This window comes from Dermacentor albipictus, chromosome 3 (assembly GCF_038994185.2).
Source record: "Dermacentor albipictus isolate Rhodes 1998 colony chromosome 3, USDA_Dalb.pri_finalv2, whole genome shotgun sequence".
Taxonomy (NCBI): domain Eukaryota; kingdom Metazoa; phylum Arthropoda; class Arachnida; order Ixodida; family Ixodidae; genus Dermacentor; species Dermacentor albipictus.
Genome location: NC_091823.1, coordinates 63,359,948 through 63,386,077, shown reverse-complemented (window position 1 = coordinate 63,386,077; position 26,130 = coordinate 63,359,948). Strand labels below are relative to the sequence as shown.

The following is a 26,130-nucleotide window of genomic DNA, read 5'->3' as shown; positions in this document are numbered from 1 at the left end:
AGCGATAGCTGATCGCAAAAGCGAGGAAATCAACAGCTGCATATTAGTCCTTTCTGCGACCACCGGCGAAGTCGGGTGGTGATGCTAAGAGCACCGGCCCGCATAGCCATGCCAATCAGCTGCTGCCTCAGCGCATAACACGTACGACGACACTGGCCGCGATGCCATTGTGGTCGCGCGTAAGAGGCTCTCTTTTCTGGCGGCTACCGCCATTTCGAGAACGGCTCCCTCTGTTTGCCAAAGCACTTCGCCGAACGTCTGTGCTCGCGGTCTTTGGGAAGACTGACATGTTCGAAGGGACTATAGACCTGTATGTTCCTACAGAGTTTTTCACACTGGCGCTCCCACGCACGGAAGGCCGCATGTGACGTCTGCATACGTCACGTAAATGGGAGGCCAAATTAATTTAAGCGTATACAATGCTTACGGCAGCTGGCCACGGAAAGCCCTAGAAATGCTAAGTTTGTAGCTCAATCTCAATCTCAAAATTGGAATATTCCAATTTTGCTAGAATATAAGAGAGACAGCGTGCTCACATACCACGATGGGGATATATATGTTAAGACGAGAGCGGGAATAAGGGACTGCTATAGAGCAATGATTGCGCCAAGAAAATAAATTATTGAGAAAGTCGGCTCGATTGAATAAGGATTTCCTGGACGGTGGAGTAAGCGTCCCTGGGGCTAAACCGCGGAGTCGAGGGCGGCTAAGAAAAAGTGAAAGATTATCTCATTCGTGTTGCTCAAAGTAACAATACGGCTTTTAAGCGTTTCGTTGCTGTTTCTCTGCGAAACCTAAAGCATGTTCTGAGAAGTGCTGGGAAGCAGCTCAGTAAAGGACCTTCTTCTTTCTTTTTTGTTACCGCGCTGAGTGCATTTGATAAAAAAAAAAGAATCAAACGGAAATACACGTGCTGGCCCCATGCAGTACTGCGTGCGGGCGCGAGGCGCGCAGAAGATGAAGAAGAAGCGACGACACGCTGCACGGTTGCTTTTTTTCTCCGTGTCCTCGGTTATGTTTCCTCACGCCGACAACAGAGGCGCGAATCCGTTGTCCACGCCGTCGACCCCTGGAGAGCCGAACAAGGATGCGGCTTCCCCATTGTCGGTGGTTTCGCAGGAAAGTAAGAAGCTGCGGCGGCCAAAGTTGGGCGCGGAGTCCAGCTCCAAGAAAGCTCGCCATCAAAGCGCGCGATCCTTCCGGGGGCAATCCAAGAAAGTGCCGGACACTCCGGACAACGCGCAGAATGGCACTACGCAAGGACAGCGCCAGGTGAGTATCGTAAGCAAGAGCGGGAAGTAGATAGGGGCTGTCCAGTGACGAAGCCTTTCAAAGATGAGTTTTAGAAGGCCGCACACACGTAAAATTATTCCAAGGTACACACGTCAAGTTTCCAAAAGGATATTTGTCGTCTAGCATCGTTCAGCCTCTTCTGCTGTGCGGTCGTGTCGTCATGGACGCGGGTTTCACAGTGATAGTATCCAAACAATCGGGCCACGAAGCACCATATCACTAACGGTGCACCATATTCCCTGCAGCATTGGGATAGAGATGTGGCTGCAACGCTGTCGACTTCATTGCTTCGCTAGGAACCCTGCCTGTCGTCTTCCGTTTCTTGATACGCCTAATGAATAAAACGGGGCCTTAGGCAGGTATACAAAAAAAGAAATGAGTTAATGTATCCTTGTTTTGACGCGCGATTTCTTTAACTGCGTCACACGGACCCACCCGGAGAGAATTTTAGGTAAATCTGCACTCACATACCTTTATAGTTACCATATAGATATAATTACATATACGCAGTAATAGCCCAGTCAGACAGATATGACAATTTGGGTGAGTGCGCGCCGCCAGAGCACGCGTCAGATTGACGGCACGCTGCCTGGTCATTTCAGGCAGTGTTTGCAAACTAACAACCTAGTCGCGATCGGTGAAGCCAACATTGCATTCAAGGGCCAAGAGAAGCACTGTGCGTTTGGAAGCACCGAGTGGCAAAGCGTCGATACCTAACCAACAAGAAAAAGATAAACGGAAACAGGAAAACTTAACTCCGGTTGACATCTACGTAAACCGAAGCATTCTTGGAGCGACAGGTTCACGAAGCATGTGTGCCTGTACACAATCATTTGGCCCACTACGCCATATTGAACGGTGCGTCCACCCCTTTGAAAGCGTCGAGTCCTCATGAAGAGTATGCGAGGCGAAACGAGCTGATTGCATTCAGTGGAGGCAAACGCTTCGGCGGGTACATTGAGCCATTCGAGCGAGCTAGGCGAGGCAGTTTGTTCTTGTTAAAGATGGTTCGGCACCTCGCGGCGCTGCGAACCTCTCTCAGAAGCGATGAACGTCCGAAGCAAACCAAAGACGATCGCAGACGCTACAATAGTTGCCAAAGGGGTCCTTGACGAAATGCTTCTCGAAGTTAGCGCTACCGGCGGAGTACGGGCGAGCAACGGCTGCAGTTACCTTCGCCGTCGTACGCCGCTGAATATCGGTAGTCGGTCTCTAATCCAAGATGGCCGGCCTGTGCTCCTTCGTTTGGGCAGAACTTCGTTCGCTAGCGACTAACCTCGTCTGCTCTAAGCTATCGGCGCGAGATTAGGCTGCTTTGGTGGCGCGCCAGAATGTAATTCTGGTGTTTTACGTGTCAAAAATACGCGTTGATTTTGAGGCACGCCGTAGTGGGGGACTCCGGATTGATTTCGACCGCTAGGGGATCTTTAACGCGCCGCCAATGCAAGTGGCACGGGCGTTTTTGCACTTAGCCACCACCGAAATGCGGTCACCGCGGCAGGTATTTGATCCCGCGACCTCGCGCTTAGCACCGCCACACCATAGCCGCTAAGCCAACAAGCCACCACAGCGGCTGGCGGTGTACCGACGATGTTCGGCTTCGGCCAACTTGCACTTGCATTTCGCAAGCTCAGCGTTGATTCATTGCTGTGACATAGAAATGAAGGAGGACCGAAGTGGTCGTCTCATACACACCGGCTAGCGGGGGCTTGCAAATATCGAGGAAGCGTACGCAGGCTGTATTTTTCAGCGCACGGCGGCGTTTGTGTTCGTTCCGCCTCATGAAATGGTTTCACCACTTCGTGTTACTTAATTGATTGATTGATTGATTCAAACTTTTATTAAAAGGGATGGCCCGTGGCCTAAGATGGGGTGGGGGTTAGGTGAAAGGAAGGATGCCTGCCTCCTTCGCAAAGGAGAGCAAAGCGTTGATTCTTCTGATGGCATTTGATTGAGGTGCGACCCATTCTTCGTACGATGCCACCTTTAGAAGTCGGGTGTACTTGTCCCTAAGGGTGGCTGTGGCAGGACAGGACCAGATCATATGATAAAGATCGACGTTGATCGCAGGGCAGCTGGGGCATTCCACTTCTGTTCTTCTCCACTTGCTCAGGACATCCGGTGTAATAGATGCCTTAGCTCTTGCTTTGTGGATGAGGGCCTGGGCTGTTCTTAATTGTGCTCGTAAGCTACTCCTTCACTTCACTGTTCCTAGATGGCGCCACCATCCCGTTAAACGAGTTCGGCGTTCGAGGCCAGATACGCACGAAAAAGTATCTCGAACTGAGCAAAAACGCTCCGCTTTACGTGAAATATTATATATTTGTGATATATAAGGTTAGCTTTACGCTTGGTGCCTTAGTAGGAACGCTACGTAGTGTGCTAATAATGTTCATGCCAGTAACGGGTGGTGCACCGTCGATTCACAAGAACTGCGTTTGCTCCGCTACTAAGACGACTGAGCGTAGCGTTAAAGATGCGTCCACTTCGCTTATTCGTTTTTGTAGGCAAACTCAATCCGCGCCTCTGAAGACCCTCGAACTGTCAGCGCATGAGACGTGCACGTTTCCTGCAAAAAGTACTCGCAGGAACTCTGGCGCTGCGATCGTTCAGCCACCATGGGATAATGTAGTATATTGATGGTTGGTTTATGGATTTGTCTATAATCTACATGATTGTTGCTTATAGCTTTTGTGACTTCGTTTACTTCGTTTTATCTGCCTTTAGGAGCCTAAATTTCATTGCAACCTATAAATTTTCTAAACGCAGAAAACAACCAGACTTTGCGAATCATGCACAATCGCTGCCAATCGCAGTGATTCCGCCTCTCGAGGCATGCGTCCGTCGCTGGCTTGCCAGCGGTAACGCCTACGTCCGTGACGTAATTGTTACAATACCAGGCTTCTGTGCTAGAGGTAATCTGTTCAAATCCTTCGCTACGCATGCAGCGTAAGAAATTGGAGGACGCTTAAGCTTCGCCTTCAAGAGTGGAACGCGATAGCGTTATCGCTCCCCGTTCGCACCGCCTACTCAAACGCGCTACGCCAGCCAAACGTCGCGATCGGCACAGATACGAGGGCCCCGACGCGCCATGAAGGCGGACGCGGTCATGGGGCGAGTGGCGCGTCACGTGTCGGGGCAGCGCCGTACATTGCGAGGAGGGGGTCTTCTATGTTTGCCGCAAGATGGCTCTGCGTGTGCGCAGAGCGCAGAAGAAATTTAGTGGAAACGTACTTCGCTACTCATGAAACTGCGACTTCTGTAACTTACATGGTCATCATCACCGATATACACCGCAGTATAACTTTCTACGGCACGTTTCTAAGGCAACACTGCATTCACTAGATGCGATTTTGTCCCGTTTTGAAGGAACGAACTCGTGGCTGAATGGTAGCGTCTCCGTCTCACACGCGGGAGACCCTCGTTCGATTCCCACCAGCCCATCTTGCAAGATGTTTTTATTTATGAAGTGCTTTCTGGGATTTATCGCTCACGGCCAACGCCACTGACGCCGACGACACCGGCTTTACTGCGACACGAGCTCCTTAACACTGTCGCGTTAAAAGGTCAATGAGTTCTACAGCGAGCGTCGCTACGGTGACAGCCTTCGAATTGCACTAAAGGCGACGCGCACTCACTCGAGGTAGTACTAAATTTGTCAGTGAACAGTCCACTAGGTGAACGCTTACAGAACACCACCCTTGCTTACTTAGATCATGCTCCCTACCTTGACTCAAGGCACTTAGCATGATCGCAGAACCTATAAGTCACTAATTGAGAATACTTAATACTGGGGCGCTATTACGTAAAGCTATTCCAAACTTTTCTGTTCCAATTTTGCAATCAGCCGTCTGCGATTGGTGAAAAACTTTTTTAGACCACCTCCACTTCACCTGTCTATCACGCGACGTCACGAACACCGCGATAGCTCCCCATCTCATATGACGTGTACACACTGATTATGCATGATTCGACCGAACAAAAGAAAAATAGTTATTTCTGATTCGACGTCTTTTCGCCATTAGCCCTCGGCTATTGGTCAAAATGGGCTGCAGCTATTTCACCTGCCTGCCACGCGACGTCACAAAACCGCAAAACCTCACCGCTTCAAGGTGACGTGTATGCGTGAAAGATGCATTAATATGCCGAACAAAACTGCATTTTCTTCAGAATAGCCGCAGGCTGCCCCGTTCCGAAAGGAATAAAAGATGGCTGCCACCGATCGCTCAGGCAGTGGCTACTCGCAGCTGCCGGAGAGCATAGGTTTATATGCGTGTAATAAAACTTTTTACATGGCCATGTAACGTTTTCGAGCACTTTCGGCACGTTTACGGCCTCGTTCTGCCAACTCTTCTTTGCTGAGGATTCGTTTTACCGTCATTATTAAGCTTCCGTTGCATGCCGCCGCGATTTTCTACGAGCCACCGTAAGCTAAGTGAGGGAAAGCGGACCAATCACAGACGCTGGCGCCACCCTCTTCATTAGGTTATTGATATTCAGTGCAGTAGCTCGGCCCCATCGAATCCCTCTCCACTTGAGCGTGCTCCTCGCCTCTTGTGAGCCAAGTAGATAAGACAAGCTGCACAGTGTAGGCAATGCTATTCGTTTTTCAAGTAAACAAACGCGACCTCCTATGAACGAGAAGAGCGTTTGATTGGTCTGTTGAGACAACCCTGCGGCTGACCGCTCGATGCTTGCGTCAGCGGTTACGCAAATTTGACGTCAGGAGATTGGAATAAAAACATATTGGAATAGTTTTACGTTATAGGGCCCCTGTTTTTATCGTTACAATGCTTCAAGAATATTTTGCATGCAAGCAAACACCGTTAGGAACCGATACGAATAATTCTTTCCCTCTTTTGTTTTTTGCGTTCCGGAGCAGAACCGGAGCATAGCATTTTTTTCAGCGGAAGGAAACAGAAACCAGAACAAAAAGCATTTCGTTCCGGCACCCTGCATAAAATAACCTTGGACACTTTTTTTTCTATTGCGACGAGTACTTAAATGTGTACTAAGTTTAGGCATCAAATATGAGTTGTCATTCATGCCCTTGTGGTGCTTTACAACAGAGACGAAATAAACAGATTACTGTTTTGTAATTTGCACGCATTTTGTGAACAAAAGCGCTTGAATGCGTGATGATGAGCATCTGTCAAAAAAAGCGCTCCATACAAAAACAGCACGGGCATGAAGTAGTAGCTCTAGCAGAGATACACCCTGGACTGACTGGTGGCGTAAAATAGGGGAACGATTGTAGACCAATCACTTGCTTCGGCTTAACGTTCACTGCAGCTATTAAACAAGTCTGAAATCACAAGTACGAGACCTTAATCATTTGACACACGTAGGCTGTGGTGCCAGGGAGAGCCAAGGAGCCCCGGGCTAAAGAAAGGGACATCGAATCAACGGCGTCCGCCAATATAGGCGGGGCCAAGCCTTCCCACGAACCCATCGTCGCAAAGCATGACTATTCCGGGAGCCCTGACGTCCCGAGGCTAGGCTCGCCGTCTGCAGACCAGTTGCGTTCATCGTTTTCATCGCTGGGCCCTCTACCCGGTAAGAAGCGAGCCGCCAGCACTCAGTGTTAGGGGCATTTATCCCACTTATGCTCATCGCGCATATGTTTGCACTGATAATGGATTTCCAGCTACAGATGTCAAGCTACCATGATCTTTGAAAACCGTAGACTTTTCTTTTTAGTTGAATGCCTTTAATAAATTAGAACAGGGCATTTTCCTGCGGTGAGAAAGAAGTGGTGGGATGGAATGGAACTGCATTGTCGCCTTGGCATTGTTGCATCTCTCTGCGCCTGCCGGTCATTGCACTGTGCATTTCGGACCCTTGACGATGTGCAGCCGGACTTACCTGCTGCGCCAGTCTTATTTTGTCTCCCTCTACTTCACTGTTGTAATATATATATATATATATATATATATATATATATATATATATATATATATATATATATATATATATATATATATATATATATATATATATATATATATCTTTATTCAATCTTTTGATTTGAACTTCTTTTCAGTCTTCTCCGTGTTTATGTTTAAATAAGCTTTTTTTTTTCATAACAGTGGAAGTGAAAAGAAAGGACCGGAAGGGAAAATAACATTCATTTTTTATAACATGGGCTAACATACCAGCTAGGATACATGAGCACAAGACAGTAGACAGTTTTCGCATGGTATTTTACGACCGCATAGCAATCTGCCACCGCTCACTGTTGGTTGCGCAGTGGGTGTGGGCTTAGAGGGGCTCACATTCTCTCGCTATATGCAGCATGCTCGAATCTAGCAGTAAAATAGCACACAGTACCTATTGTACATGGACGACTTCACACTACTCAAGGGCAATGTCACACAATGCAATATGGCCACATCCGATTGTCTGGAAACAAACCATCGTAATCCATTATGTGGCATACATCAAATGTATATGCGCTACGCTGAGTTTACTAACTGAAATTCTGATTTACGCAGGTATAAACTTGACTCATGGGCTACAACAGCGTTTATGACACGCTGGAACGATTTCTCTGCGGTATGCATTTATACCAAATATAGGACTTCAATTAGACACTTCATTTGTCGAACAAATATACTTTCTATAGCCAGGAATAAAGGTGAACACGCTCTAATTTTCCTTCGTGTCGAACTGGGCTCGGGCATTGGAAGACTAAGATGCAACCAGGCACATTCTGTTCAAGCCCCGCTTACCTACGCGCTATACCATGCCATCGTTCATTAAAGTACGTTGATTGTTTCAATGTTATAGGCTCGCACAACTGAAACCAGCTCCCATCTGCTGCATAGCACACGCTCTAAAGGGTGTTCAAACTAGCTCTGCGTGTATTAACAGCGTGTACCGCCACGGTCACACTGCTGCTGTCAATAACCATTGCAACCATTTGCCATTCCAAAGCGCGTGCCTTATTGGCCTGCTTGAGCGGGCTCCCGGAAGGTAGTAGTCAATAGAGCTCGCAGGTTTCAATGATCTTCGATTTAAATGATCATTGAAAGCGAGTATGTGACGGCGTGAAGGCAGGGTGCTAAGTGAATCGCTCGTGGTGCATCATGTACTGACTTGCATAATATATACAGAACTTGGCACATCTTTTTTGACAACATGCCAAATCTATAGTTGTGCATCGCTGGTTGCTTCCTTTCGCACATTTCCGCTGTGAAAGCTGACGGCAACACGCATTGCAGTTTGCACAGTTCAACACGGAACTACGCGTTGCCTTGAAAGAATGGTCTGTTATTTAGCCTCCTGTAAGTTTTTCATGTCGTCTATGACATGAAGTAAAAACACCGTTTCATGGACATTATTGGCATCTCGGTTGTGGATTCTGGTACACCTGTATCGTTTTCAAGGATAATGTATTCATGAGACCTGTGCGTTGCCGAGTTCATAAAATGGAACCCTTGTAGCGCAAGGGCCTCCTCGCTTCCACTAGGTAAAGCACCGGTGTACGGCACAGAATAAACATCAGTAACAGCGACACGTCACAACAGCAGGAGCTTCTTTACTGTTCCAGCTCGCACAGTGTAGACGTTCCGTTTATTTTTCTATGTACCCTGCATCAAAATTCCCTTTCTTCGTTTCTCTTCATCGGGACAGTCGCTGGGGCTTCACTTTCTTTATTAACCAGGACGTCACGTTGCCTTCGCCTTTAGAGGCGCTCTTGGGTATCCTTTGTACAATTACACATTACGTCGAAGCCCTGATACTGTCCCGTAAAAAAGTGCAAAATGTGTGTCATTGTGTTACTATCATGAAAAGTGCGTCTAATAGTGTCGCCGACGGCTCATTCTAGCTGTGCTTAGTAAACCTAGCCGACTTTTACTGTCGCAGTGTTTGCGCATAATATACACTAGAGACTCCGTGTCCATAATTTGACGCTATCTTTTTGCACTTACAGTTTCGACCGATCAACATAAGGCAGGACTCTCGCCGAAACTAGAGATTGCTGAATCCTTGGACGAAGTCGATCGCCTGACTGCATCCAAATCACTTGCGAAGGGTGAACGAACACCAGATCTTCCTGGAACGTTTCTTGAAGCGCCGCAAGCAGGAACGTCGTCACCACCCCACTCAACAACGCAAGATGCGACGTCGTCGGCACTGCAGAAGCCGCACGACGACGATGACACACCGCACGAATCTCCGGAGCGCATCGCGAAATCTTCTTATGGAGTTTCGACACCGAGCGCTGCCGCCGCCCTGATTTCCGCTGCTAAATATCAGTCTCTGATTACGTCGACATCTCGGAACGCGAATGCGACTGATACGTTTGGCGCCCAAACCCAGAATGCCCAGGACTCGATGAACACGTCCAAGCAGTTCCCGGCCACCAAAGGGGGCGCCGACCCGGGCGGTGGCCAGTTAACTGTTGGAGCGGTCAACCAAGACCACGAAGGCGCGCCGACGATCTTCTCTGCTTCAGCTGTGGCACCGTTAAGAGAGACAGCCGGGCACATCACAACGACGAGCGACCAGCAACCCGAGACGGCCCTGAGGGAAATGGCCAACTTACCGTCGCTGTTGGACAGGCTCCTCAACCCGCTTAGAAAGCGGGCGTACTTCGGATCGGTCACGCTCAGGGTACGTGCGACTTTGACTACATTTAAGGTACGTCCACACAAATACGCGCCGCGTATTTGCCGCTTATAGGCCGTGGAGCTATTTTTCGCCGCGGGCCACTTGATCGGGGAGGCCCATGAGGAGCGACCGATTCCTCCACGTGGGCAATTGCTGCAAGGAAGTATATCCCCTTCTCTCAACACCGCTGATCACAGTCGCATCTATTCCAAGTTATAGGGAATCATCTACTTGCCGCGGCGGCAAAGACGCCCACGAGTGTTGCCATGTCAATGCTGGCTCGTTCTGCCGTCTGCGGCATGCGGCATGCTTTTGCCGCTAGTGTGAACATACTTTTAAGCGGAGTTCCACTTCATAAGCACAGTTGTCTGCCATCCTAATCATCTTTAGTCCACTATAAATGACGAGAGCCTCTCACCCAGTGTCAAGTCGCCTCAGTCTTACCTCAAAGCACTTAATTCTACGGCATGGAAAGTTTTAATCTTGTCACTACATCTCATCACTTGTCGCTGTCGACTGCGTTTCACTCGTCCTGGCACCCATTCTGTTAATAGGCACATTATCTGTACTGGGCATTGCATGACCTGCCCAACTCTACATCTTGGCCTAGAAAATGAGCTAGTTGCGTTTGCACTCTAACCCATACTTTCCTTTTCCTGGTTCTTAATGTCAAGGCTGTCATTTTTCATTACATCACGTGTTTGACGGTCATCAACTCTTTTTCTTTTTATTGTTCACCAAACATCATCTCCATAGACTACTATTGACAGCCCCTGGTACTGGTTCGCGGGTCAGTAGGTACAAGTGTTATTATCTGAAGACTATAGCGTACGTAGTGTGGGGCCTGTCTAAAAAAACTTCATATTTCGACTCCTTATGTTTTTCGAGGACATCGCGCTGTCCAAAGGACAGCGATGTACCGGTCCCCTCACAGTTTAAAATCAGGTCTTTCGACTCGGTCGTAATTATGTGCATTTCATACTACGACCTAAAATTAACTTCTGTTACGGTTTCAGCATCGATGGGAAGTTAAAATGTTACGCTAATGATTCTCGGGATGCCTTGAACTCCTCTATGAACAGATTTGTTGCGCCCCCCCCCCCCACCCCTGTGGTTCGCCATTGTCTTTCTTGCCCGCATTGTATTTCCCTGGAGACCACTGGTAGTTTACCAGTGTTTCTGTTTGCAAACATCGCAATGCTCACATATAGATGGCCTGGCTTTCGACTACCCGGGGGGGGGGGGGGGGGGGGGATTATTCTGTAAATGTCCACTTAGCGAACATGTACATTTCGTCTGCTAGTGAAGTTCTGATTCGCTGGACTGGAGTAGGTGTCAGAAGGAGACAGGCGCCCCTAGCGAATCAGAACTTTAGCAGTAGGCGAAATGGACATGTCCACTAGGTGGGAATACCCCCGCCCAGACTGCTCGGACAAATTGCTATCTATCACGCACACGTGCGCAGGTGCTGACGCCGCAGTCGACGCCATCCCTGACGCCTTCGCCGTTTAAGAACAGGTCCTTGAGCTTCTCGGCTGTCGACAGGCTGCCGCAGATCGTCGTCTCCGCCATCATTCTGGTGGCCACGGCGTTCGCCATATACTCGCTGCTCCGGTACACCGACGGAAGCGGTGGAGGTGATACCTCCGGTGGCCGCCCGACGCTTTGCCAGACCGCCGACTGCGTTCGGCATGCAGACCTGTTCGCTGGCCGGCTGAACGCTAGCATCGACCCTTGCGAGGATTTCGCCGCATTCGCGTGTTCCGCGTGGGCTTACGGGAAGCCGCACCACCGTGATGAATCGACGTCGAATCGACAGGAAATCGTGCTGAACTTCACTCGCAACTTCATGGAAACCACCACTACTGGCCTCAGGTGAGGGAGCAGTGAGAATGCCTCTTACACAGTGAAGCATTCCGCGTCTCTCCCCCCTGGTGAGATTGATGGAGCAATAGCCATGCATCTATTTCGGTCAGCGCAGGAGGGCTCTGTCGCAGAGACATTTGTCACGTAGCAGCTACGTATTCCTCGAGTATTTGCGCCTTCACCGACATGTCATGTACAATTCAGACATATCGTAGCCACGCACAGGTTCTCTCTAATCTTCTTTCTCCCTGGATAGCCGGGGTGCCTGGGCATTCCCGGCCAATTATTGACAGATGCCGCCCTTTTCGAAACGAGAATACACCTATACCGCTTCATTTGTATAGCGCCGAAAGAGCGTTCATCAATACTGAGTGTTGAAATAATGGAGAATTGAAAACGACGTGCTGCCTTCTCCTTTGTCCACAGTGCGAGAACGACGGACACAGCATTTCACTCTCTCGAGACAGGAAATAAATGCGCCTCATTTGCACCAAAATTCTGGGTGCATATTTTTCTAAATGCCTAAAGTCATGGACAGGTTCATATATACAGTTTCGGTAATTTTCTTGTTAAGCATTACATAACGTTGGACGCGGCAATATTGCATGCACAGTTTGGACCCGTGGTTTTCAAAGGAGTCGCTTCTATAGTAGTAGAACTATACAGCACACTACATTCTTCACAAATATGGCAAGACAACGCTACCACAAAGTTTAAGGAGGACCACCATTTGCATCCTAAATCCGGTATTTCTCAATACCGATTACTTGCCCTCGCGGTCTACATTCGCAGTCTGGAAATCCGATGGTGTGCCGTCAGTAACCATTGAGTAAGCTGATGCAAAAGACAACTACCCCGTAGCACCACGAGAGTTTGTGTTCTTCCGCTTCCTCGGTCAGTTAGCCTAAAACATGGCGTTTGTGTTTCTCCTGCTCGTTTCTAATGTGCATATATTCACGCTTGGCCTTTCAGTGATACGAAACCCCAACTACGTGCTCAACTTTCAGTCGTTCAATGAGATTTTAACTCCGCAGGTTTCAATTAGAACTTCAAAAAGAACTACAATTACATCCTTATAATAATTATTTTGTTACATTCAGTTTCTTTGTACCAATGCTTGGACGTAGTTACCTTCTGCACGAAAATTCACTCCAAAGTTTCATGCGCCTGGCAAAAACATTTCGGGGCAGGAAGAGCGTACTATCTGCAGCATTTACGAGTTGTGCGGCGGTGCGTTTAGAATCAGCTCATTTGAATACATTCGAGCTTGTTCCTATTTGATTAGATAATGCTTCGAAAATGTCGCTTAAACCTTCTTCGCCAGACGTCGTAGGAAATTTTGGTTTTATAATGTAACGCCGCAAAGCGCCATCTCGCAAGCGTTGTACGGTAAGAATCTTTAAAGGGGGTTTAGTGGCAGCCGCCAAAGTCGCAAATACAATGGTGTGAAAAGGCGAGCTGCCTCCTTCACAGCCCAGTGTCAGCTCTCTGTCATTCTCATGACCAAGCACCCGCAAAAAACATTCCTTGTCTTCTCCCAAATAGGAGCGGAGGAGCCACGTGACGTTTCAAGTCCCAGCTACGGGTTTTCTTAAAGCCTTCTTTTCGTGGTGTTGGCACATTTCCAGAGAAATTCTTGCACGCTCTGCCTTTTCCGGGCGTCCCTGTGTTCACGCTGCATCTGACTGTTGGTGCGAAGTTGACGCTACACTTTTGACACGGCAATGCTATGCATGCAACTGCGCAGGTGTACAAGTCTCTGTTCTGAAAAGGATGCGCGCCTTTTCTTTTTTTTTATCTTCAGCTGGTTTTGTGGTGTACATTAGTGTAACGTTTGTAGACATGGTGCTTGCTTCAAGGCGTTACGCATGCTGAATGAAATATTTTAAGCCGCTTTACGTTCCCGCTGATGCTCCAGCGAGTGCGGTCACTGAACATGCAGGCACATTCCGGTGGGCAGCAAAGTTCTAGCCATGTTCCATGCGTGCATGGATATGACGGCGTACAGCTCGCACAGCAAGAAGGTCATTCGTCAGTTCTTGGCTGACGAGGGCGTCTCTTGGCCGGAAAGCGCGAGTTCCCCGTCTTCTGGAGTCATCTCTTCGCCTCTCAGGATATTGATCCGCTTCGCTGTCAAGTAAACGAGAGTTTTTGTATTTCTATAGTTGTCAACGCCACTCGTAGCGGTGGCGAAGTGGGTATGTTCTCCTGCTGAGTACGCGGTTGCGGGTTCGTTTCCCGCACGTAGCGGCTGCACTTCGATGCGGTGAAATGCACAAACGCTCCAGCATATGCTTGCAATGATTGCACGCCAAGGAAACCGACGCGGTCAAATAAATCCTGCGCCCTCCACTACGGCGTCTCTTGCGTTGGCTCGTGCGTAACTTCAATAAATAAAAAATAATAAGTCTATTCACGTTAAGTATGTGTTACCTTGGTAGTGTGCTGCGAAGTCCGCCTGTCCCAATTAAGGAAGCGCCGCATAAACCTGCCGATGTGGCAGGTTTGTGTGGCTTGCACCTTGCTCCTCGCGGCGAGACCTTGTACGAAACGAGAAGGAAAAAAATATTATTGTGTTACTGAGTCGTTGAGCTGTCAGCGCACCTGCCTGTCACATCACGCAATCAAGCACAATGTAATAATGGCGACAGGTGTGTTAAAAACGACACCAAACGGCATGAACGAGTAGAAGCTGTATACCAATGTCACCATTTGGAACCGCATGATATTTACGGGCTGTTGCAGGTAGCTGCATAAAGCACGTGCTCAAACTCTTGGCAGTGCATGTTTGAACACTTGCTCACACGTCCATAGCACTCCTGCCTGCTTGTCCTTTCTTTTTTTTAAATAAATGTTCCTCCTCCTCCTCCTGCCGAGGTTCCAACGGGGCCGAAGAAGCTCTGTATGGAAATGTGTATAGGCCTACTTGATGCCTAGTTAAACGTGTGGTGTACTCAAAAGAAGCAGCATCTTTTCGCCGGTGCTTTAGTGGTGCGTCGTCCCGTGCATGTAAGCAGGTGGCAGCTGCCCCTGTGGTTCAACGTGCTCGTGTTGACCAAGTTGTCGCGAGGCCGTCGAGCAGTGCTGATCGAGGACAATCCGAAGATGCGTGACTGGGCGGCCATGCATAAGCGGCTCGATGCGACGAACTCTACTTTCCGGTACTGCAGTGGTCACTACGAGGCACTGTTACCGCGAGACGACGCGATACGACGGAAGCGGGATTCCCACTCGGAATGCGACGAGGTAAATTACTATCTCTTTTAAAGCCGTAGAAATGTGCAATAGTGGTGGGCGAATATGGTGGGCAAGTGTGCTTCAGTTTAGTAAAATAAGAGAGAGCATACCGCAAAGTACTGGAGATTAGAAAAAAAATTGAACAAGGCCACCAATGACTCATCTGATAAATTTCACTTGGGACAGACATCCAAATAATCATATGATTTAATGGCTCCCTTTATCATTGCAAGTAGGCGACGGGTGATTAAAATGTTGCAGCTCAGTCATTTCCCAATCATATTTAGCCACGTGCATTAAATTTGTTAACATGAGAGTGCTTTATGTCTGGCTTCATCAAAATTTCTTGCGTATATGAACATCACGAAAATGACGTCACGAAAATAGGAGGCTTCTTTTTCGAGGAGCCCGCGATATTGCGCCACTTTGCCATTTTCTTAGCTTTGTGCTTTGACGGTCTGCCTTGACGACACAGTTTCACTAGTTTCGCCAAGCCTCGAACACTCTAAAGTTCCGGCGATCGTCACACAGGGCGAGAAATTAACCGAAGCGTGTTCCAGCATGAAACCACCGAGCGAGCAGCACGACTAGCCTCACCAGCCGCCACCGGCGCCACCGAAGCAGCCCTGCTGCTCACTACGTAATGATGATTATATTAGTTTTGATTTTGGCAGCGTCTTCTTTCGGTCGTATACACGATGAAATGGCTACTTTTCCTTCCGTTGCGCTGTGGAAAGTACAGTTTCCCTTCTCTGGGTATTATAGTTAGCTTGTGGTTTCACCACGTGGATTCTCTTCCGCGTAGTTTAGCCTGATCAGAAAAATCAAGCTCACGTCAGACCAGATCTTGTACATGATCAGACGAGGGGCTAACAGGCGGAGGGGCCTGAAGAAATTATGACACCTTTTGCCTCGTTCACGCTTTCCTCACGAATCGTCTACGCAGCGCCATACATGCAACTCCTCAAGAAGGACGTCATGCAACTTGACGTAATAATCAGGAAAGCAACGAAGCAGGCCCTGGGTGTTCCCATAAATTCTTCCACGACAAAATTACTTCAAATGGCAGTCCGCAACACAGTAGCCGAGCTCATAGAAGCACACCTATCCAATCAGAGGGTCCGTCTTAGCCAGACCAAGGCGGGCAGAAGCGTCCTCCGCAATATCAGATGGCAAGAATTGCACTACACCTGCCATGGCCAGTTGCCCGAAAAGTGGACTGAGAAGCTGGACTGCAAACCACTACCGCGCATCATGAACCTCACAAGGCGTACCAGACGGCGCGACGCCTGGGCAAGAGCTATCTCCAGGACCCTGGAGGGAGACAACACTATCCTATACACAAACGCCTCTCAACCCAAACGCTCCACGAGGGAAACGGTCGTGTCACCGGACTGTACAAGCTGGTCACCTGCGCATCAATCAACACTCCGTCTTCGGAGGAAGTAGCAGAAGCGACGATAGCCCTCGCACTCCTGCAACCTAACGACACCAAGATCGTCGCGGACTCGCAAGCTGCGTACAAGAACTAGAGATCCGGCTGGGCGTCCATCGCGGCACTAAATATCCCCGGAAAAGCTACGCCCCCTAACGAAACAATCAAACTGGTTTGGGTCCCAGTCCACTCCTAAGTTGAGGGCAACGAATATGCTCATCAACAGGCCCGACCGCTCAACCCCCAGGCCACCGAGGATGAGGCGAGCGGATGGCAACCCATCATCAGTTACCCAGATACAGTCAGGTATTACAGGGATGTTAGGAAGACATTCCCATACCCCCCCCCCCCCATTCGTTGACCAGAGCCGAACAAACCATATACAGGCAAATCGAGGCAGGATCCTTTCCCACCCTTGCCTCCTGAACAGAATATACCCAGAAAGATACGAGAACGCATGCCCTCACTGCAATGTACTAGGCACCCTCTGGCACATCATATGAGAGTGCACTTTCTCCAAAGATCACCACCCACCTATACCCATGACTAAGCCCCGTACTATCCCCACCCTTTAAGCGATGGGAGATCTTGCCATCCAGCCCCACCCTGGAAGACCAGCTCCGACTGATCCACAGGAGCGAGGCGGCCCTGGAAGTACATGGAACCCGTGAAGAGGGAGCCACCCCATCAGGTGCTTAACGCGCTCCATTTCATTATGGATCAATAAAGTTGGTTCTCTCTCTCTCACTCGGTTTAGCCTACGGCACCTGGTTGCCGCTATGGCTTAGCTTACAATGGCGCCAAATAACAATGCTGCAGTGTTAAGCGCAGCAGAAAGGCAGCGACGTCGATGGGCGGATGTCATGAAACTGACCGCGTTGGACCAGCGAGAGAACCGCCCGCGTGAAGCACAACGCATTCGCGCGTGCCGAGCGCGCACTACGAACCGTTCCTTTTATGTTCTTGAAGCTGAGCGCTTCGCCAGTTAACAGGCTGATAAAGATACTTCCGAGCCGAACCAAAATGCTTCTATCTTGGGTGAAGCCATTCGGCAACAGAACACCGCGAGCCAGTGAAGCCGCAAGAAAGCCGCCGACCCGCAAATAGTGTGCCTTCCGTGGCATTTACCGTCCCATGTGTACAGGTGTTACTTCAGCTACCACAAGGGGTTGCCGATGGTCGTGAGCCTTACTTGTCGGGGAGAAGAAGATGTGGCACTAGGCGTCATCGTCGGTGCATCCATGTCAATGAATGGCATGCCGGTCTAATGCGAATAGACACTGTGCAACTTTAAGGTATTTTTTGTTAACGTGCAAGAAAGCTGTAACTACCTCTATGAAGACATGTGTCCCTTTCGTGTCATGATCGATTCCTAAAGAATCAACCAATGTTCTTCTTGTGCGTGCGTGCGTGCGTGTGTCTGTTACACACACATATATATATATGTATATATAAGTCACCGCCTAACCACTTTTGCAACGTTACCGCATGGTGCAAGACACATGTATTACAAATAGCAGGCGCTCTGCGTTTTCTGCGTACATCCGTTTACTTTTCACATGGTATGGGCAAGTGTGCGTATAGGCGGTATTTTTCATCGTAGCAAAACAGCTCACAAGTCTTTTCCGCATCGCATTTGCATTCCCCTCCCTCCCCCCGATATCTTTGCAAGGTGACCCGTATCGAGAAGACCGTGTACCGTGAGCTCCTCGACAACCGTGAAGGCAAGCCAAAGACGGCTGCCATGTTCCCACTGGACAGCATCGAACACTACACTTCGGGCGCCTTCTCATCGAGCGAGTGGCTTGAGATGCTCAATAACCATGCATCGGTCACTGGGCAGCCCAGGTTCACAACATCGGACCGTGTTGTCCTGAGGGACACTGGGCTACTTGCGGGTGTCGGCCGGCTCTGGGTGAACCACAGCAAAGAGAAACTACTGGGGGCGTTATCCTGGCTTCTGGCGCAGATACTGGGGCCCATCGCTGACGCTGGGCTGCTTCTGTACAGGTGCGTTATTTGCAGGCTTAGTGCGATTCTCATCTTGCGTGGCTCTGATCTTTGTTTCTACAAATATGATGATAAATACAAGAACAAGTTCACACAATGAACAAGATTACGCTCCTCCCACAATCCGCAAGAAAACGAAACTTATCGATGGCATTGGATGACACTTACGTCAAACAATATGAGACAAGTGTTTTCTCTAACAAATGCACGATAAGCGCATTCGTAGGAGTGTGGTAGCGCAACGTGAGTTGCGAACAATAATTGGATGATGAAGCTTGTACGCTAAAAACGACAATACTCAATGCAAGAGCTAAACGGCCTCTCTACTTCACTATACTTTAGTATACTCTTCTCCCGACCCACCACTCACGTGAGCGCAACTATTAGCGCGCGTCCGTGAGTGGAGACACACTTAGGGTATGTGTGCGTCAATATGCCGCGCCTTAACCGCCAACCTGACGTGTCCGACCAAATCGCTAAAAAAAGCGTTCTCTTTGCTTTACACAAAAACCTTAGCCGTCAATTGTGGCCAACTTATATCAGACAAAATGGCGATTATGGGTTGTCAGTAATTCGCACGTAGTGCTACGACAAACAATAAATACGAAACAAGAAAGACTCGTACGAGCCGCATCGCAGATGTCCGCTTCTGCAAGAAATAAAGAAAGCAAAGCATTTCTTATGAACGCATTTACGTTACCACGGGCTATTTTCAGGCAGAAAATGCCTGAAGGACGCACGGCAGAAGGACGCGCGTGCTGCCTTCCAAAGAAAAGTAATCTCTGCAAAGAAAATAAAACGTCCAATCATCCGCGTTGCGTTTGCATAAAATGACCTCTCTGCGAAGCTTATTTGACGTTGTTTTTCTGTGAACCCGTGGCTTTACTCGCCGCAAAAAAAAAAGACGAATATTGATGTTCTTCAGGATAGTTGCCATAGTGTACGAGATGATAAGAGATAAATATAATTTGCGGAAACCATTGCTTAAAAAATACCCCGCTTCGGTGCGCAACACGAAGGTTAGTTAACAAAAGTAAACCGGGCCCGCGAGAATCCAATTCACGTCCCCTTTCACCAACAATCTTGAGAAACAGATGGCGCCAGATGTCACGCTGAATTTCTCGCTTTCTCTCTCGCACATTCTAGGTACGACAGTCTCAACGCCGCCAAAGTCAGGCGCGTGAATTTCTGCGCCACCGAGGCTGAAGAGATCTACCGGTTTTTGGTGATCGCCCTTGCGACAGCGGTCAACTTTCCAGAGGGACTGCGCCTAAAGGTCAACTCGCAACTCAGCACGGTTCGGCAGATGGCCTTAGACCTGATCGGAGCTCTCCCGTGGCTCGACAACGCCACCGACGTCAACGCTCAGAACAAGCTCTCACGCACCAGGACTCTGCTGTGGCCCGCCAACGACCTCCTCACGGACGAGGCGCTCTCGATAATGTACTCCGGCTTTCCCGAGGACATGCACGCCGCGGGTGAAACGTTCGCCGACCTCTGGCTTCACTCCAGACGAGCTCTGTACGAACTGCAGACGGTCCCTGTCTACCACGGCGCCGCAGCCGACATGCCGCCCAACATGCGCCTGCCTTTGGCCAAATACGACTACCTGCGCAACACGGTCGGCATCTCGGTCCAGGCACTGTCCGAGCCAATGTACTACGCGCAGGGCACGAACGCCATGTTCTACGGCGGCCTGGGCTTCGTGTACGCCCGCGAACTCGTCAAGACCGTGGACGGCGAGGGTGTGTTGTTCGACGCGGACGGCAATGTAGGTCAAGAATGGGCGTCAGACGTGTGGAGAATCACCATGGTCGAACGAATGTTCTGTCTGGCGGCTGACGACAGTGACCATAAAAGAGGAACCACAACAGCCGGAAGTAAATATACCGACGTGCATTTTTCGCTTAAGAACGTTAAAGAAGCACTTCGTGCTTATTATCGGCTTTGCTTTGGCTTAAATTTCGCTTCAAGATCATAAAGATTACGTCACATCGACCGAATCGTACGTCGTAATGTTTGACCCTTGCCTGGCTTGTCAAGAAAAAATGCAAATTCGGATTTGTCCATGCCTCTCTTTTTGCCCACATCATGCTCCTCAGCCTTTCTAATGAAAGGAATCACAATATGCCAAGCTCTGCCGTACTGCAGACCCTGCAAATGGCAAGATAACATCATAGAGGCCATGTTTTCTACATACTTATTGCGAGGGGCGCAAACGAAGGCAACGTCTAACATTACCAAGTGCTGTATTGAATGACTGGGGCCAGAAAATGCGATGTCTCGCATTCTCCACTCGCAACAGCTAGCGCTTTGAGTCTATGAATGAATGAATGAATGAATGAATGAATGAATGAATGAATGAATGAATGAATGAATGAATGAATGAATGAGTGAATTCTGTGGTTTTACGTGCCAGAAGCACGACTGGATCTTGAATCATGCCGTAGTGGGGGACTTGGGATTAATTTTGACCATCAAAGGATCCCGAAATGCCCCAATTCTCGAGAAATGCGCTTTGAGATTGTGTTAGACTATACTGCCTTCGGGATCGGGTCATATGTTTTGTTAGAGAGTTCAAAAGCGGATAAGCGCCTCCTATATTACTATCAGCATTAAAATCAAGCTGGTTATGGTTGATGTTTTGCATTCTTGGTACAACGTGGTACAACGTGGCTTATCGTGCTGAGAACTGAAGCTGCTGTTCTTTTCTTTGTGCTAGAGACTTGAAAGCGATAGATTTAGATCCCGCATGTACAAGCTGTTGGCGACACGAGTAGGCGTCACGAGCAGGTATTTCTGTCAGCATGCGAAGCAATTTGAACGCGATAGCCTTAAGTGCCCCGTGTCGCAGGAGATCCGGCGTCGGCGCCGGCGTCCGCGGCCGAGAAAACCATCCCGCACCACGCAATCCCTTGGCGTGCCGCAGAGGCTTTACTGAACAAACTGCATGAGAAAATTTGTGAAGTATGACTTACAGACAACCTACATGTATGCTATAGCGTCGGATTGTAATTTGAATATAAGAGAAAACGTAATTCTGTTACGCTGAACCTGAAACAAGAACGCCTTTTGCAGCTGCCGTTTGAGGTCTTTCTTAGTAGGAGCGGTGCGGCCGACTTGGTTCCTTACAACACCATTAAAAAAAAAGAACCAGAAAGCTCGCCCTTGTGCATAGCGTTCCCGCCAGCATTTCCATGAAAAAGCTTGCGGTGACACAAGCTGCAGTTGCGGGGAAGCGTCGGGAATCTTTGCATGCTATCGCGGTCCACTCTTAAAGACAAAGCTCAAGAGGCCTCCCATTTCCTTTTTTTCTTTTCCATCGACCCTCATTTTGCTGTCTCGGTGCCCACTCCGATATTTGGCATTATACATTGCGGAATCGCATCTAGTATACGTTGGGCATGAAACGCGCCTGATACTCCTCGCAGACCATCGCCTCTTTCCCGACACTCCGGCGCTGGAGGTGGCATACGCGGCGCTGGAGCGGGCGCTCGCTTCGGAGCCCCGGTCCACGAGGGTCATCGAGGCATACACCGAGCAACAGCTTTTCTTCATCACGCTTTGCTACCTCATGTGCGGGGGCGCAAACCCGGGTGCCATGGACTGCAACAGAGCCCTGCGCCACTTCCCGCCCTTCGCACGACACTTCAACTGCGCGTCGGGGAGTAAGATGAGGGCCGCCAAGCAATGCTCTTTCCTCTACACAGAGCACAACGGCGACGAGCACACAGCGAAATGAACTGTAGTCACAGGTCTTTGCGTGGTATCGGTTGTGTTATTCGTGGAATAGTACGTTGGACAATGGATATTTTTTCGAACATTCCGTATATAATATCACCCACTAAGCTAACGTCAAGCAACGAAATGACACTTGTTTTATTTTTCATTTGAGTAGCACTTCTTCGTGTCACTTCGTGACAGCGACGAACGACGTGCAACTTGTATTGACTCGATCTTATATATTGTTACAGATGCTCTTAAGCCGTGGATAACTGGCCCTAGAGATCGCATAATTGTGGGTCAGGCACGGGAATGCTTAACTGTGCTTTTTTTTTCTTTATTTATTGCGTTGCGCAACCTTGCAATGAAGCATCCGACTTCACTGTTACTTCTTGTGTTTAACATTTCCACATGCGAACCTCTATGCAACACTTTTGTTAGGATTGGCCAAGTCGCCCAGGGTAAACGTGCAGTGATGTGTATTCTACAAACTCTGTGCATTCAGTACAGTGTCGATAATGACAGCTGCAGCGACAGCTGAAATGGGATGCCAAGCCGACGGACATTGTGGACTCATTTTTTTTTTTTGCATGAACCCGCATGAAAGCGAATGAGCACCCGGTGGTCCTTCGATATTAGCGCCTGTGAAAAGTTTTTTTTTCTTGGAGAAACCTTAAATGCAGCAGCGGCTTTGAACCTTAAACTTTAAGTCACCATGTGGGACATCGCAGTAATGCGCAACATGACAAGTGTATTGCCAGCAGGCTTTTCCGCAGGGCATACGTTGGCACGAACTGGACCCCCTTGCGTTTTCCAGTAAGCGCACTTTGAAGTGTTCACGTTTTGAACAGCCATTGCAGTAGCATTGCAGTAGCAGCTCGCAGTAAATCTTTAATCGCATCAGTGCCGCCGCCGAAATTTTCACTAGTTTTTGTAATCATACAGTAATGGTTGACCAACTATACAGTAGCTGGTAATACAAAACGGCTGTTTTTTATCATCATTAATTATTTATGTTGTTCGCAGCATCGCTCTCGTCGACTCTTTGTTTGCGAAAGAATTCCTCGCCGCAATCACTGGCTTCTCCAACGTATTTCTTGAACTGTTTGCTTTGTAAGTAATGACCATGCATAATGGGCTACAGTGCGTAAAAGAACTAGGCAAAAAGCTCACAAAAATGCCGAGCAACGTGTAGTGCTGCAGTGCGCTTGCTTGCTTATTGTCTGCTCGTTAAACTATTCACTTTGTAAGTCTTGTAAATTACTGCAATAAGTCACATCATAAAGTTACATTCGTTGTCTTCGTAGCCGGTGTGCCACTCAGTCCTCCGTCAAATACTCCGCCCTTGGCAAGAAGCCGTTTCTGAGAAGTCGCGGCACATATTCACTGCCCGACAAAAGCACTTTGCGTGTATTCGCGGGCTTCTTTTACGGTCGGAAAGACACTTAGGAGTAACGATGTAATTAGGCGGAATGAAAAAATAATCTGAGTAACTCTAAGCGATAGCAAATACCATCACCTTGGTTCTGTCCAGCTACATGGCATTTGCACATATTTAAATTTTGGGGCATGATAGTTGCGACACCGTGTATAGAGGTGCTAGACTTCGATGTAATGAAACCTGATCAGATAAATTAGGCTAGGTCACTACTTGTCGTTGCCCCGTTTCTGATGGGATCTAAATAGCAGTCATCATCCTCCCCCACCTCCTCAGCTGCACCTTCGCAAAAACGGTCTTTTTTCGATTGTATTGGTTTGTTCGTAAACCGTGCGAATGGACCATTAACCGTGTCATACGCTTAAAAGCACGTACTTCTACAGTAAACACGTTTGGAAGCGCCGGAATGAATCAAGTCGACACATTTCTATCCCACTGTTGGCGTACACCGCTTTCAATACAATTTTCATATGCAGCGTTGCAATACTTGCATGTTTGGATGGAGGAGGGAAAGGAAGGGGAGGGCGACTTACTCATGGGAATCCTTGAAACCCGAGCCCAAACTCTAATTTAGACTAGATGAAGGGGGCGCCAATTTATGATAACCATGCAGAAATTATTCTCCCCCCCCCCCCCCCTCTTTCCACGTTCTGCCGCATATAGCCACAAGCCCTTCATTTCTTTAATCTGACCCTGTACGTGAGGCGAGCACGGACGCCACTCATGACGTCATGCGTTTCATGTGCAGCAGGAGGATAGCTGCGTAGGACAGAAACAATGCACCATGCATGTAAAGCTCCTGAGATGCTTTTTTTGTTTTTACGGAAAATGTTGGCGTCCTCGTTTCTAGAAGCAAATACTTAACGCGTTCACAGAACGAAAACTTGCATAAGACGCGCCAAAATACTTATTATAGAATAGTTGAATACACCTTGCACATTGGTACCAGGTGTCTCTTCACGAGGAGGATGAGGATGTTGCTGGTTGTAGAAAGATCTAGCCTTGCTGTAGTTGCCGGCAATTGCTCCCTCCCCGCGCCACCTTGCCGCAGAGTTAAAAAACAACCCCTAAAATCTACAGGTGCGTTCTTTCAGTCCATCCTCATTCAAAGCACCGTCACCTCGCGCTTCGTTATGGGTACCCCCGTTTCACGGAAGGGTCGTGAGAAGTAGAATATACCCGAAACTGAATATGTAATAAACTTGAAAATGCGATGTGTTGTGAACGCAGCTGAGTAGTTGCGAGCACCGATCATCCGAATACCCGTGTGGCTATGTGTCTCTGAATTCTGTGCGTAGTTTCAGCCACCGTTTGTGTGTTGTCAATTTGCATATTGACGCGTGAATGAAACTTGTGAAAGAAAGGCACATGGCTTTATGAAAACGAACCGCGCTCGTTCCACAACTCGTTCGAAATGACTATTTTAGTCAAGCAACCACAACGAGTAACCATAGCATTTTGAGACACACCGTTCGAGACATCTAAGCTTCGGTCGCATGCTTTTCAAGAAGTTTCCTCCACGTAACCTTAAGAGGAAGCTTTACCTCGGGCCCAACTCTGAGGCGGCCTATTCAAATACATGTAAAACGCAGAAACGCTTATCTGAGATAAACCCTGGACCGATTCTAATGAAATTTGTTGTATTTGAGTAAGTTAAATTGTAGTGGCTGTTGGACGCGGAATTTGGATTCAGGACTTAAATATTGTTAAAAGAAATTTTTTAAATTCCGAAGTTAAAAAAACAGTAGCAAAAAGTTTACAAACCAATAGCTCTGCATCAAGAACAGATATCGCGGTTCTGTGAACGCCATCTATTAGATCATTCAAAGCGTACAAATTCTACATGTCAATTTATATCTTCAATGAATTTCTTACTTTGCGCACAAGGGTTCTGAGAAAGTTGTACTTCCGTATTACCATTTTTTTCACATTCATGTGTAACACATCAGTTTTATCCGCTTTAGATGTACTATGAGGTCAAATTCACAGAATTGTGATATCTTTTTTCACTGCTGAGTTACACAGTGTCAAACTTGATAGTTTCGTTTTCTGAAAATTTCCCATTTTTTCCAATGTTTATATAAACATGGACGAACTAAATAATAAATTCGAAACAAATAATCACTATATTTTAGGTTCTTCTTTTAAATTCAGCAAACTTCATCAAATTTGGTGCAGTGGTTGCCGAAAAAAAAAACTAATTCTCATTTTACATGTATTTAGATAGGAGCACCCGAGCTAAAGCTTCCCCTTAAACGCAACCCTATACGAACCTCAATGACGAGAACAATGGTTTCAAGTGTTGGTACGCTATTACCTACTTTTGGAGATGGCTGTATCTTTCTTTCCCAGTCTGTAGAACCTGCCTTTCGCCTTCGGGGTTCTCAAAAACTGCCTATGAATTGGCTTGTACGTTCTCAGCTGATTCAACTGCACCCGCGTTTTCGCACCGATGTCCAAAGAAACAGGTGTTCAGCTCACGACGACTTTTTTTTTTCTTTCTTCAGCACCC

At 48.2% G+C, this 26,130-nt stretch overlaps 1 protein-coding gene across 3 annotated transcripts; it reads left to right on the top strand.

The window, feature by feature from the left end:
- Window positions 1-973: 973 nt before the first annotated feature.
- On the top strand, window positions 974-23,486 carry LOC135898800 (neprilysin-2-like). 3 transcript variants are annotated; one of them, XM_065427968.1, is made up of 9 exons: window positions 974-1,272; window positions 6,642-6,849; window positions 9,230-9,912; window positions 11,375-11,784; window positions 13,718-13,912; window positions 14,793-15,021; window positions 18,120-18,457; window positions 19,604-20,337; window positions 21,889-23,486. In XM_065427968.1, exons 1-9 carry the CDS (start codon window positions 1,015-1,017, stop codon window positions 22,197-22,199), a joined length of 3,366 nt encoding a protein of 1,121 aa, XP_065284040.1. In that variant the 5' UTR covers window positions 974-1,014; the 3' UTR covers window positions 22,200-23,486. The 3 variants fall into 3 exon arrangements, with proteins under 3 accessions (XP_065284040.1, XP_065284039.1, XP_070391609.1); XM_065427967.1 differs by having other exon boundaries at window positions 14,790-15,021; XM_070535508.1 differs by lacking the exon at window positions 13,718-13,912.
- Window positions 23,487-26,130: the final 2,644 nt, after the last annotated feature.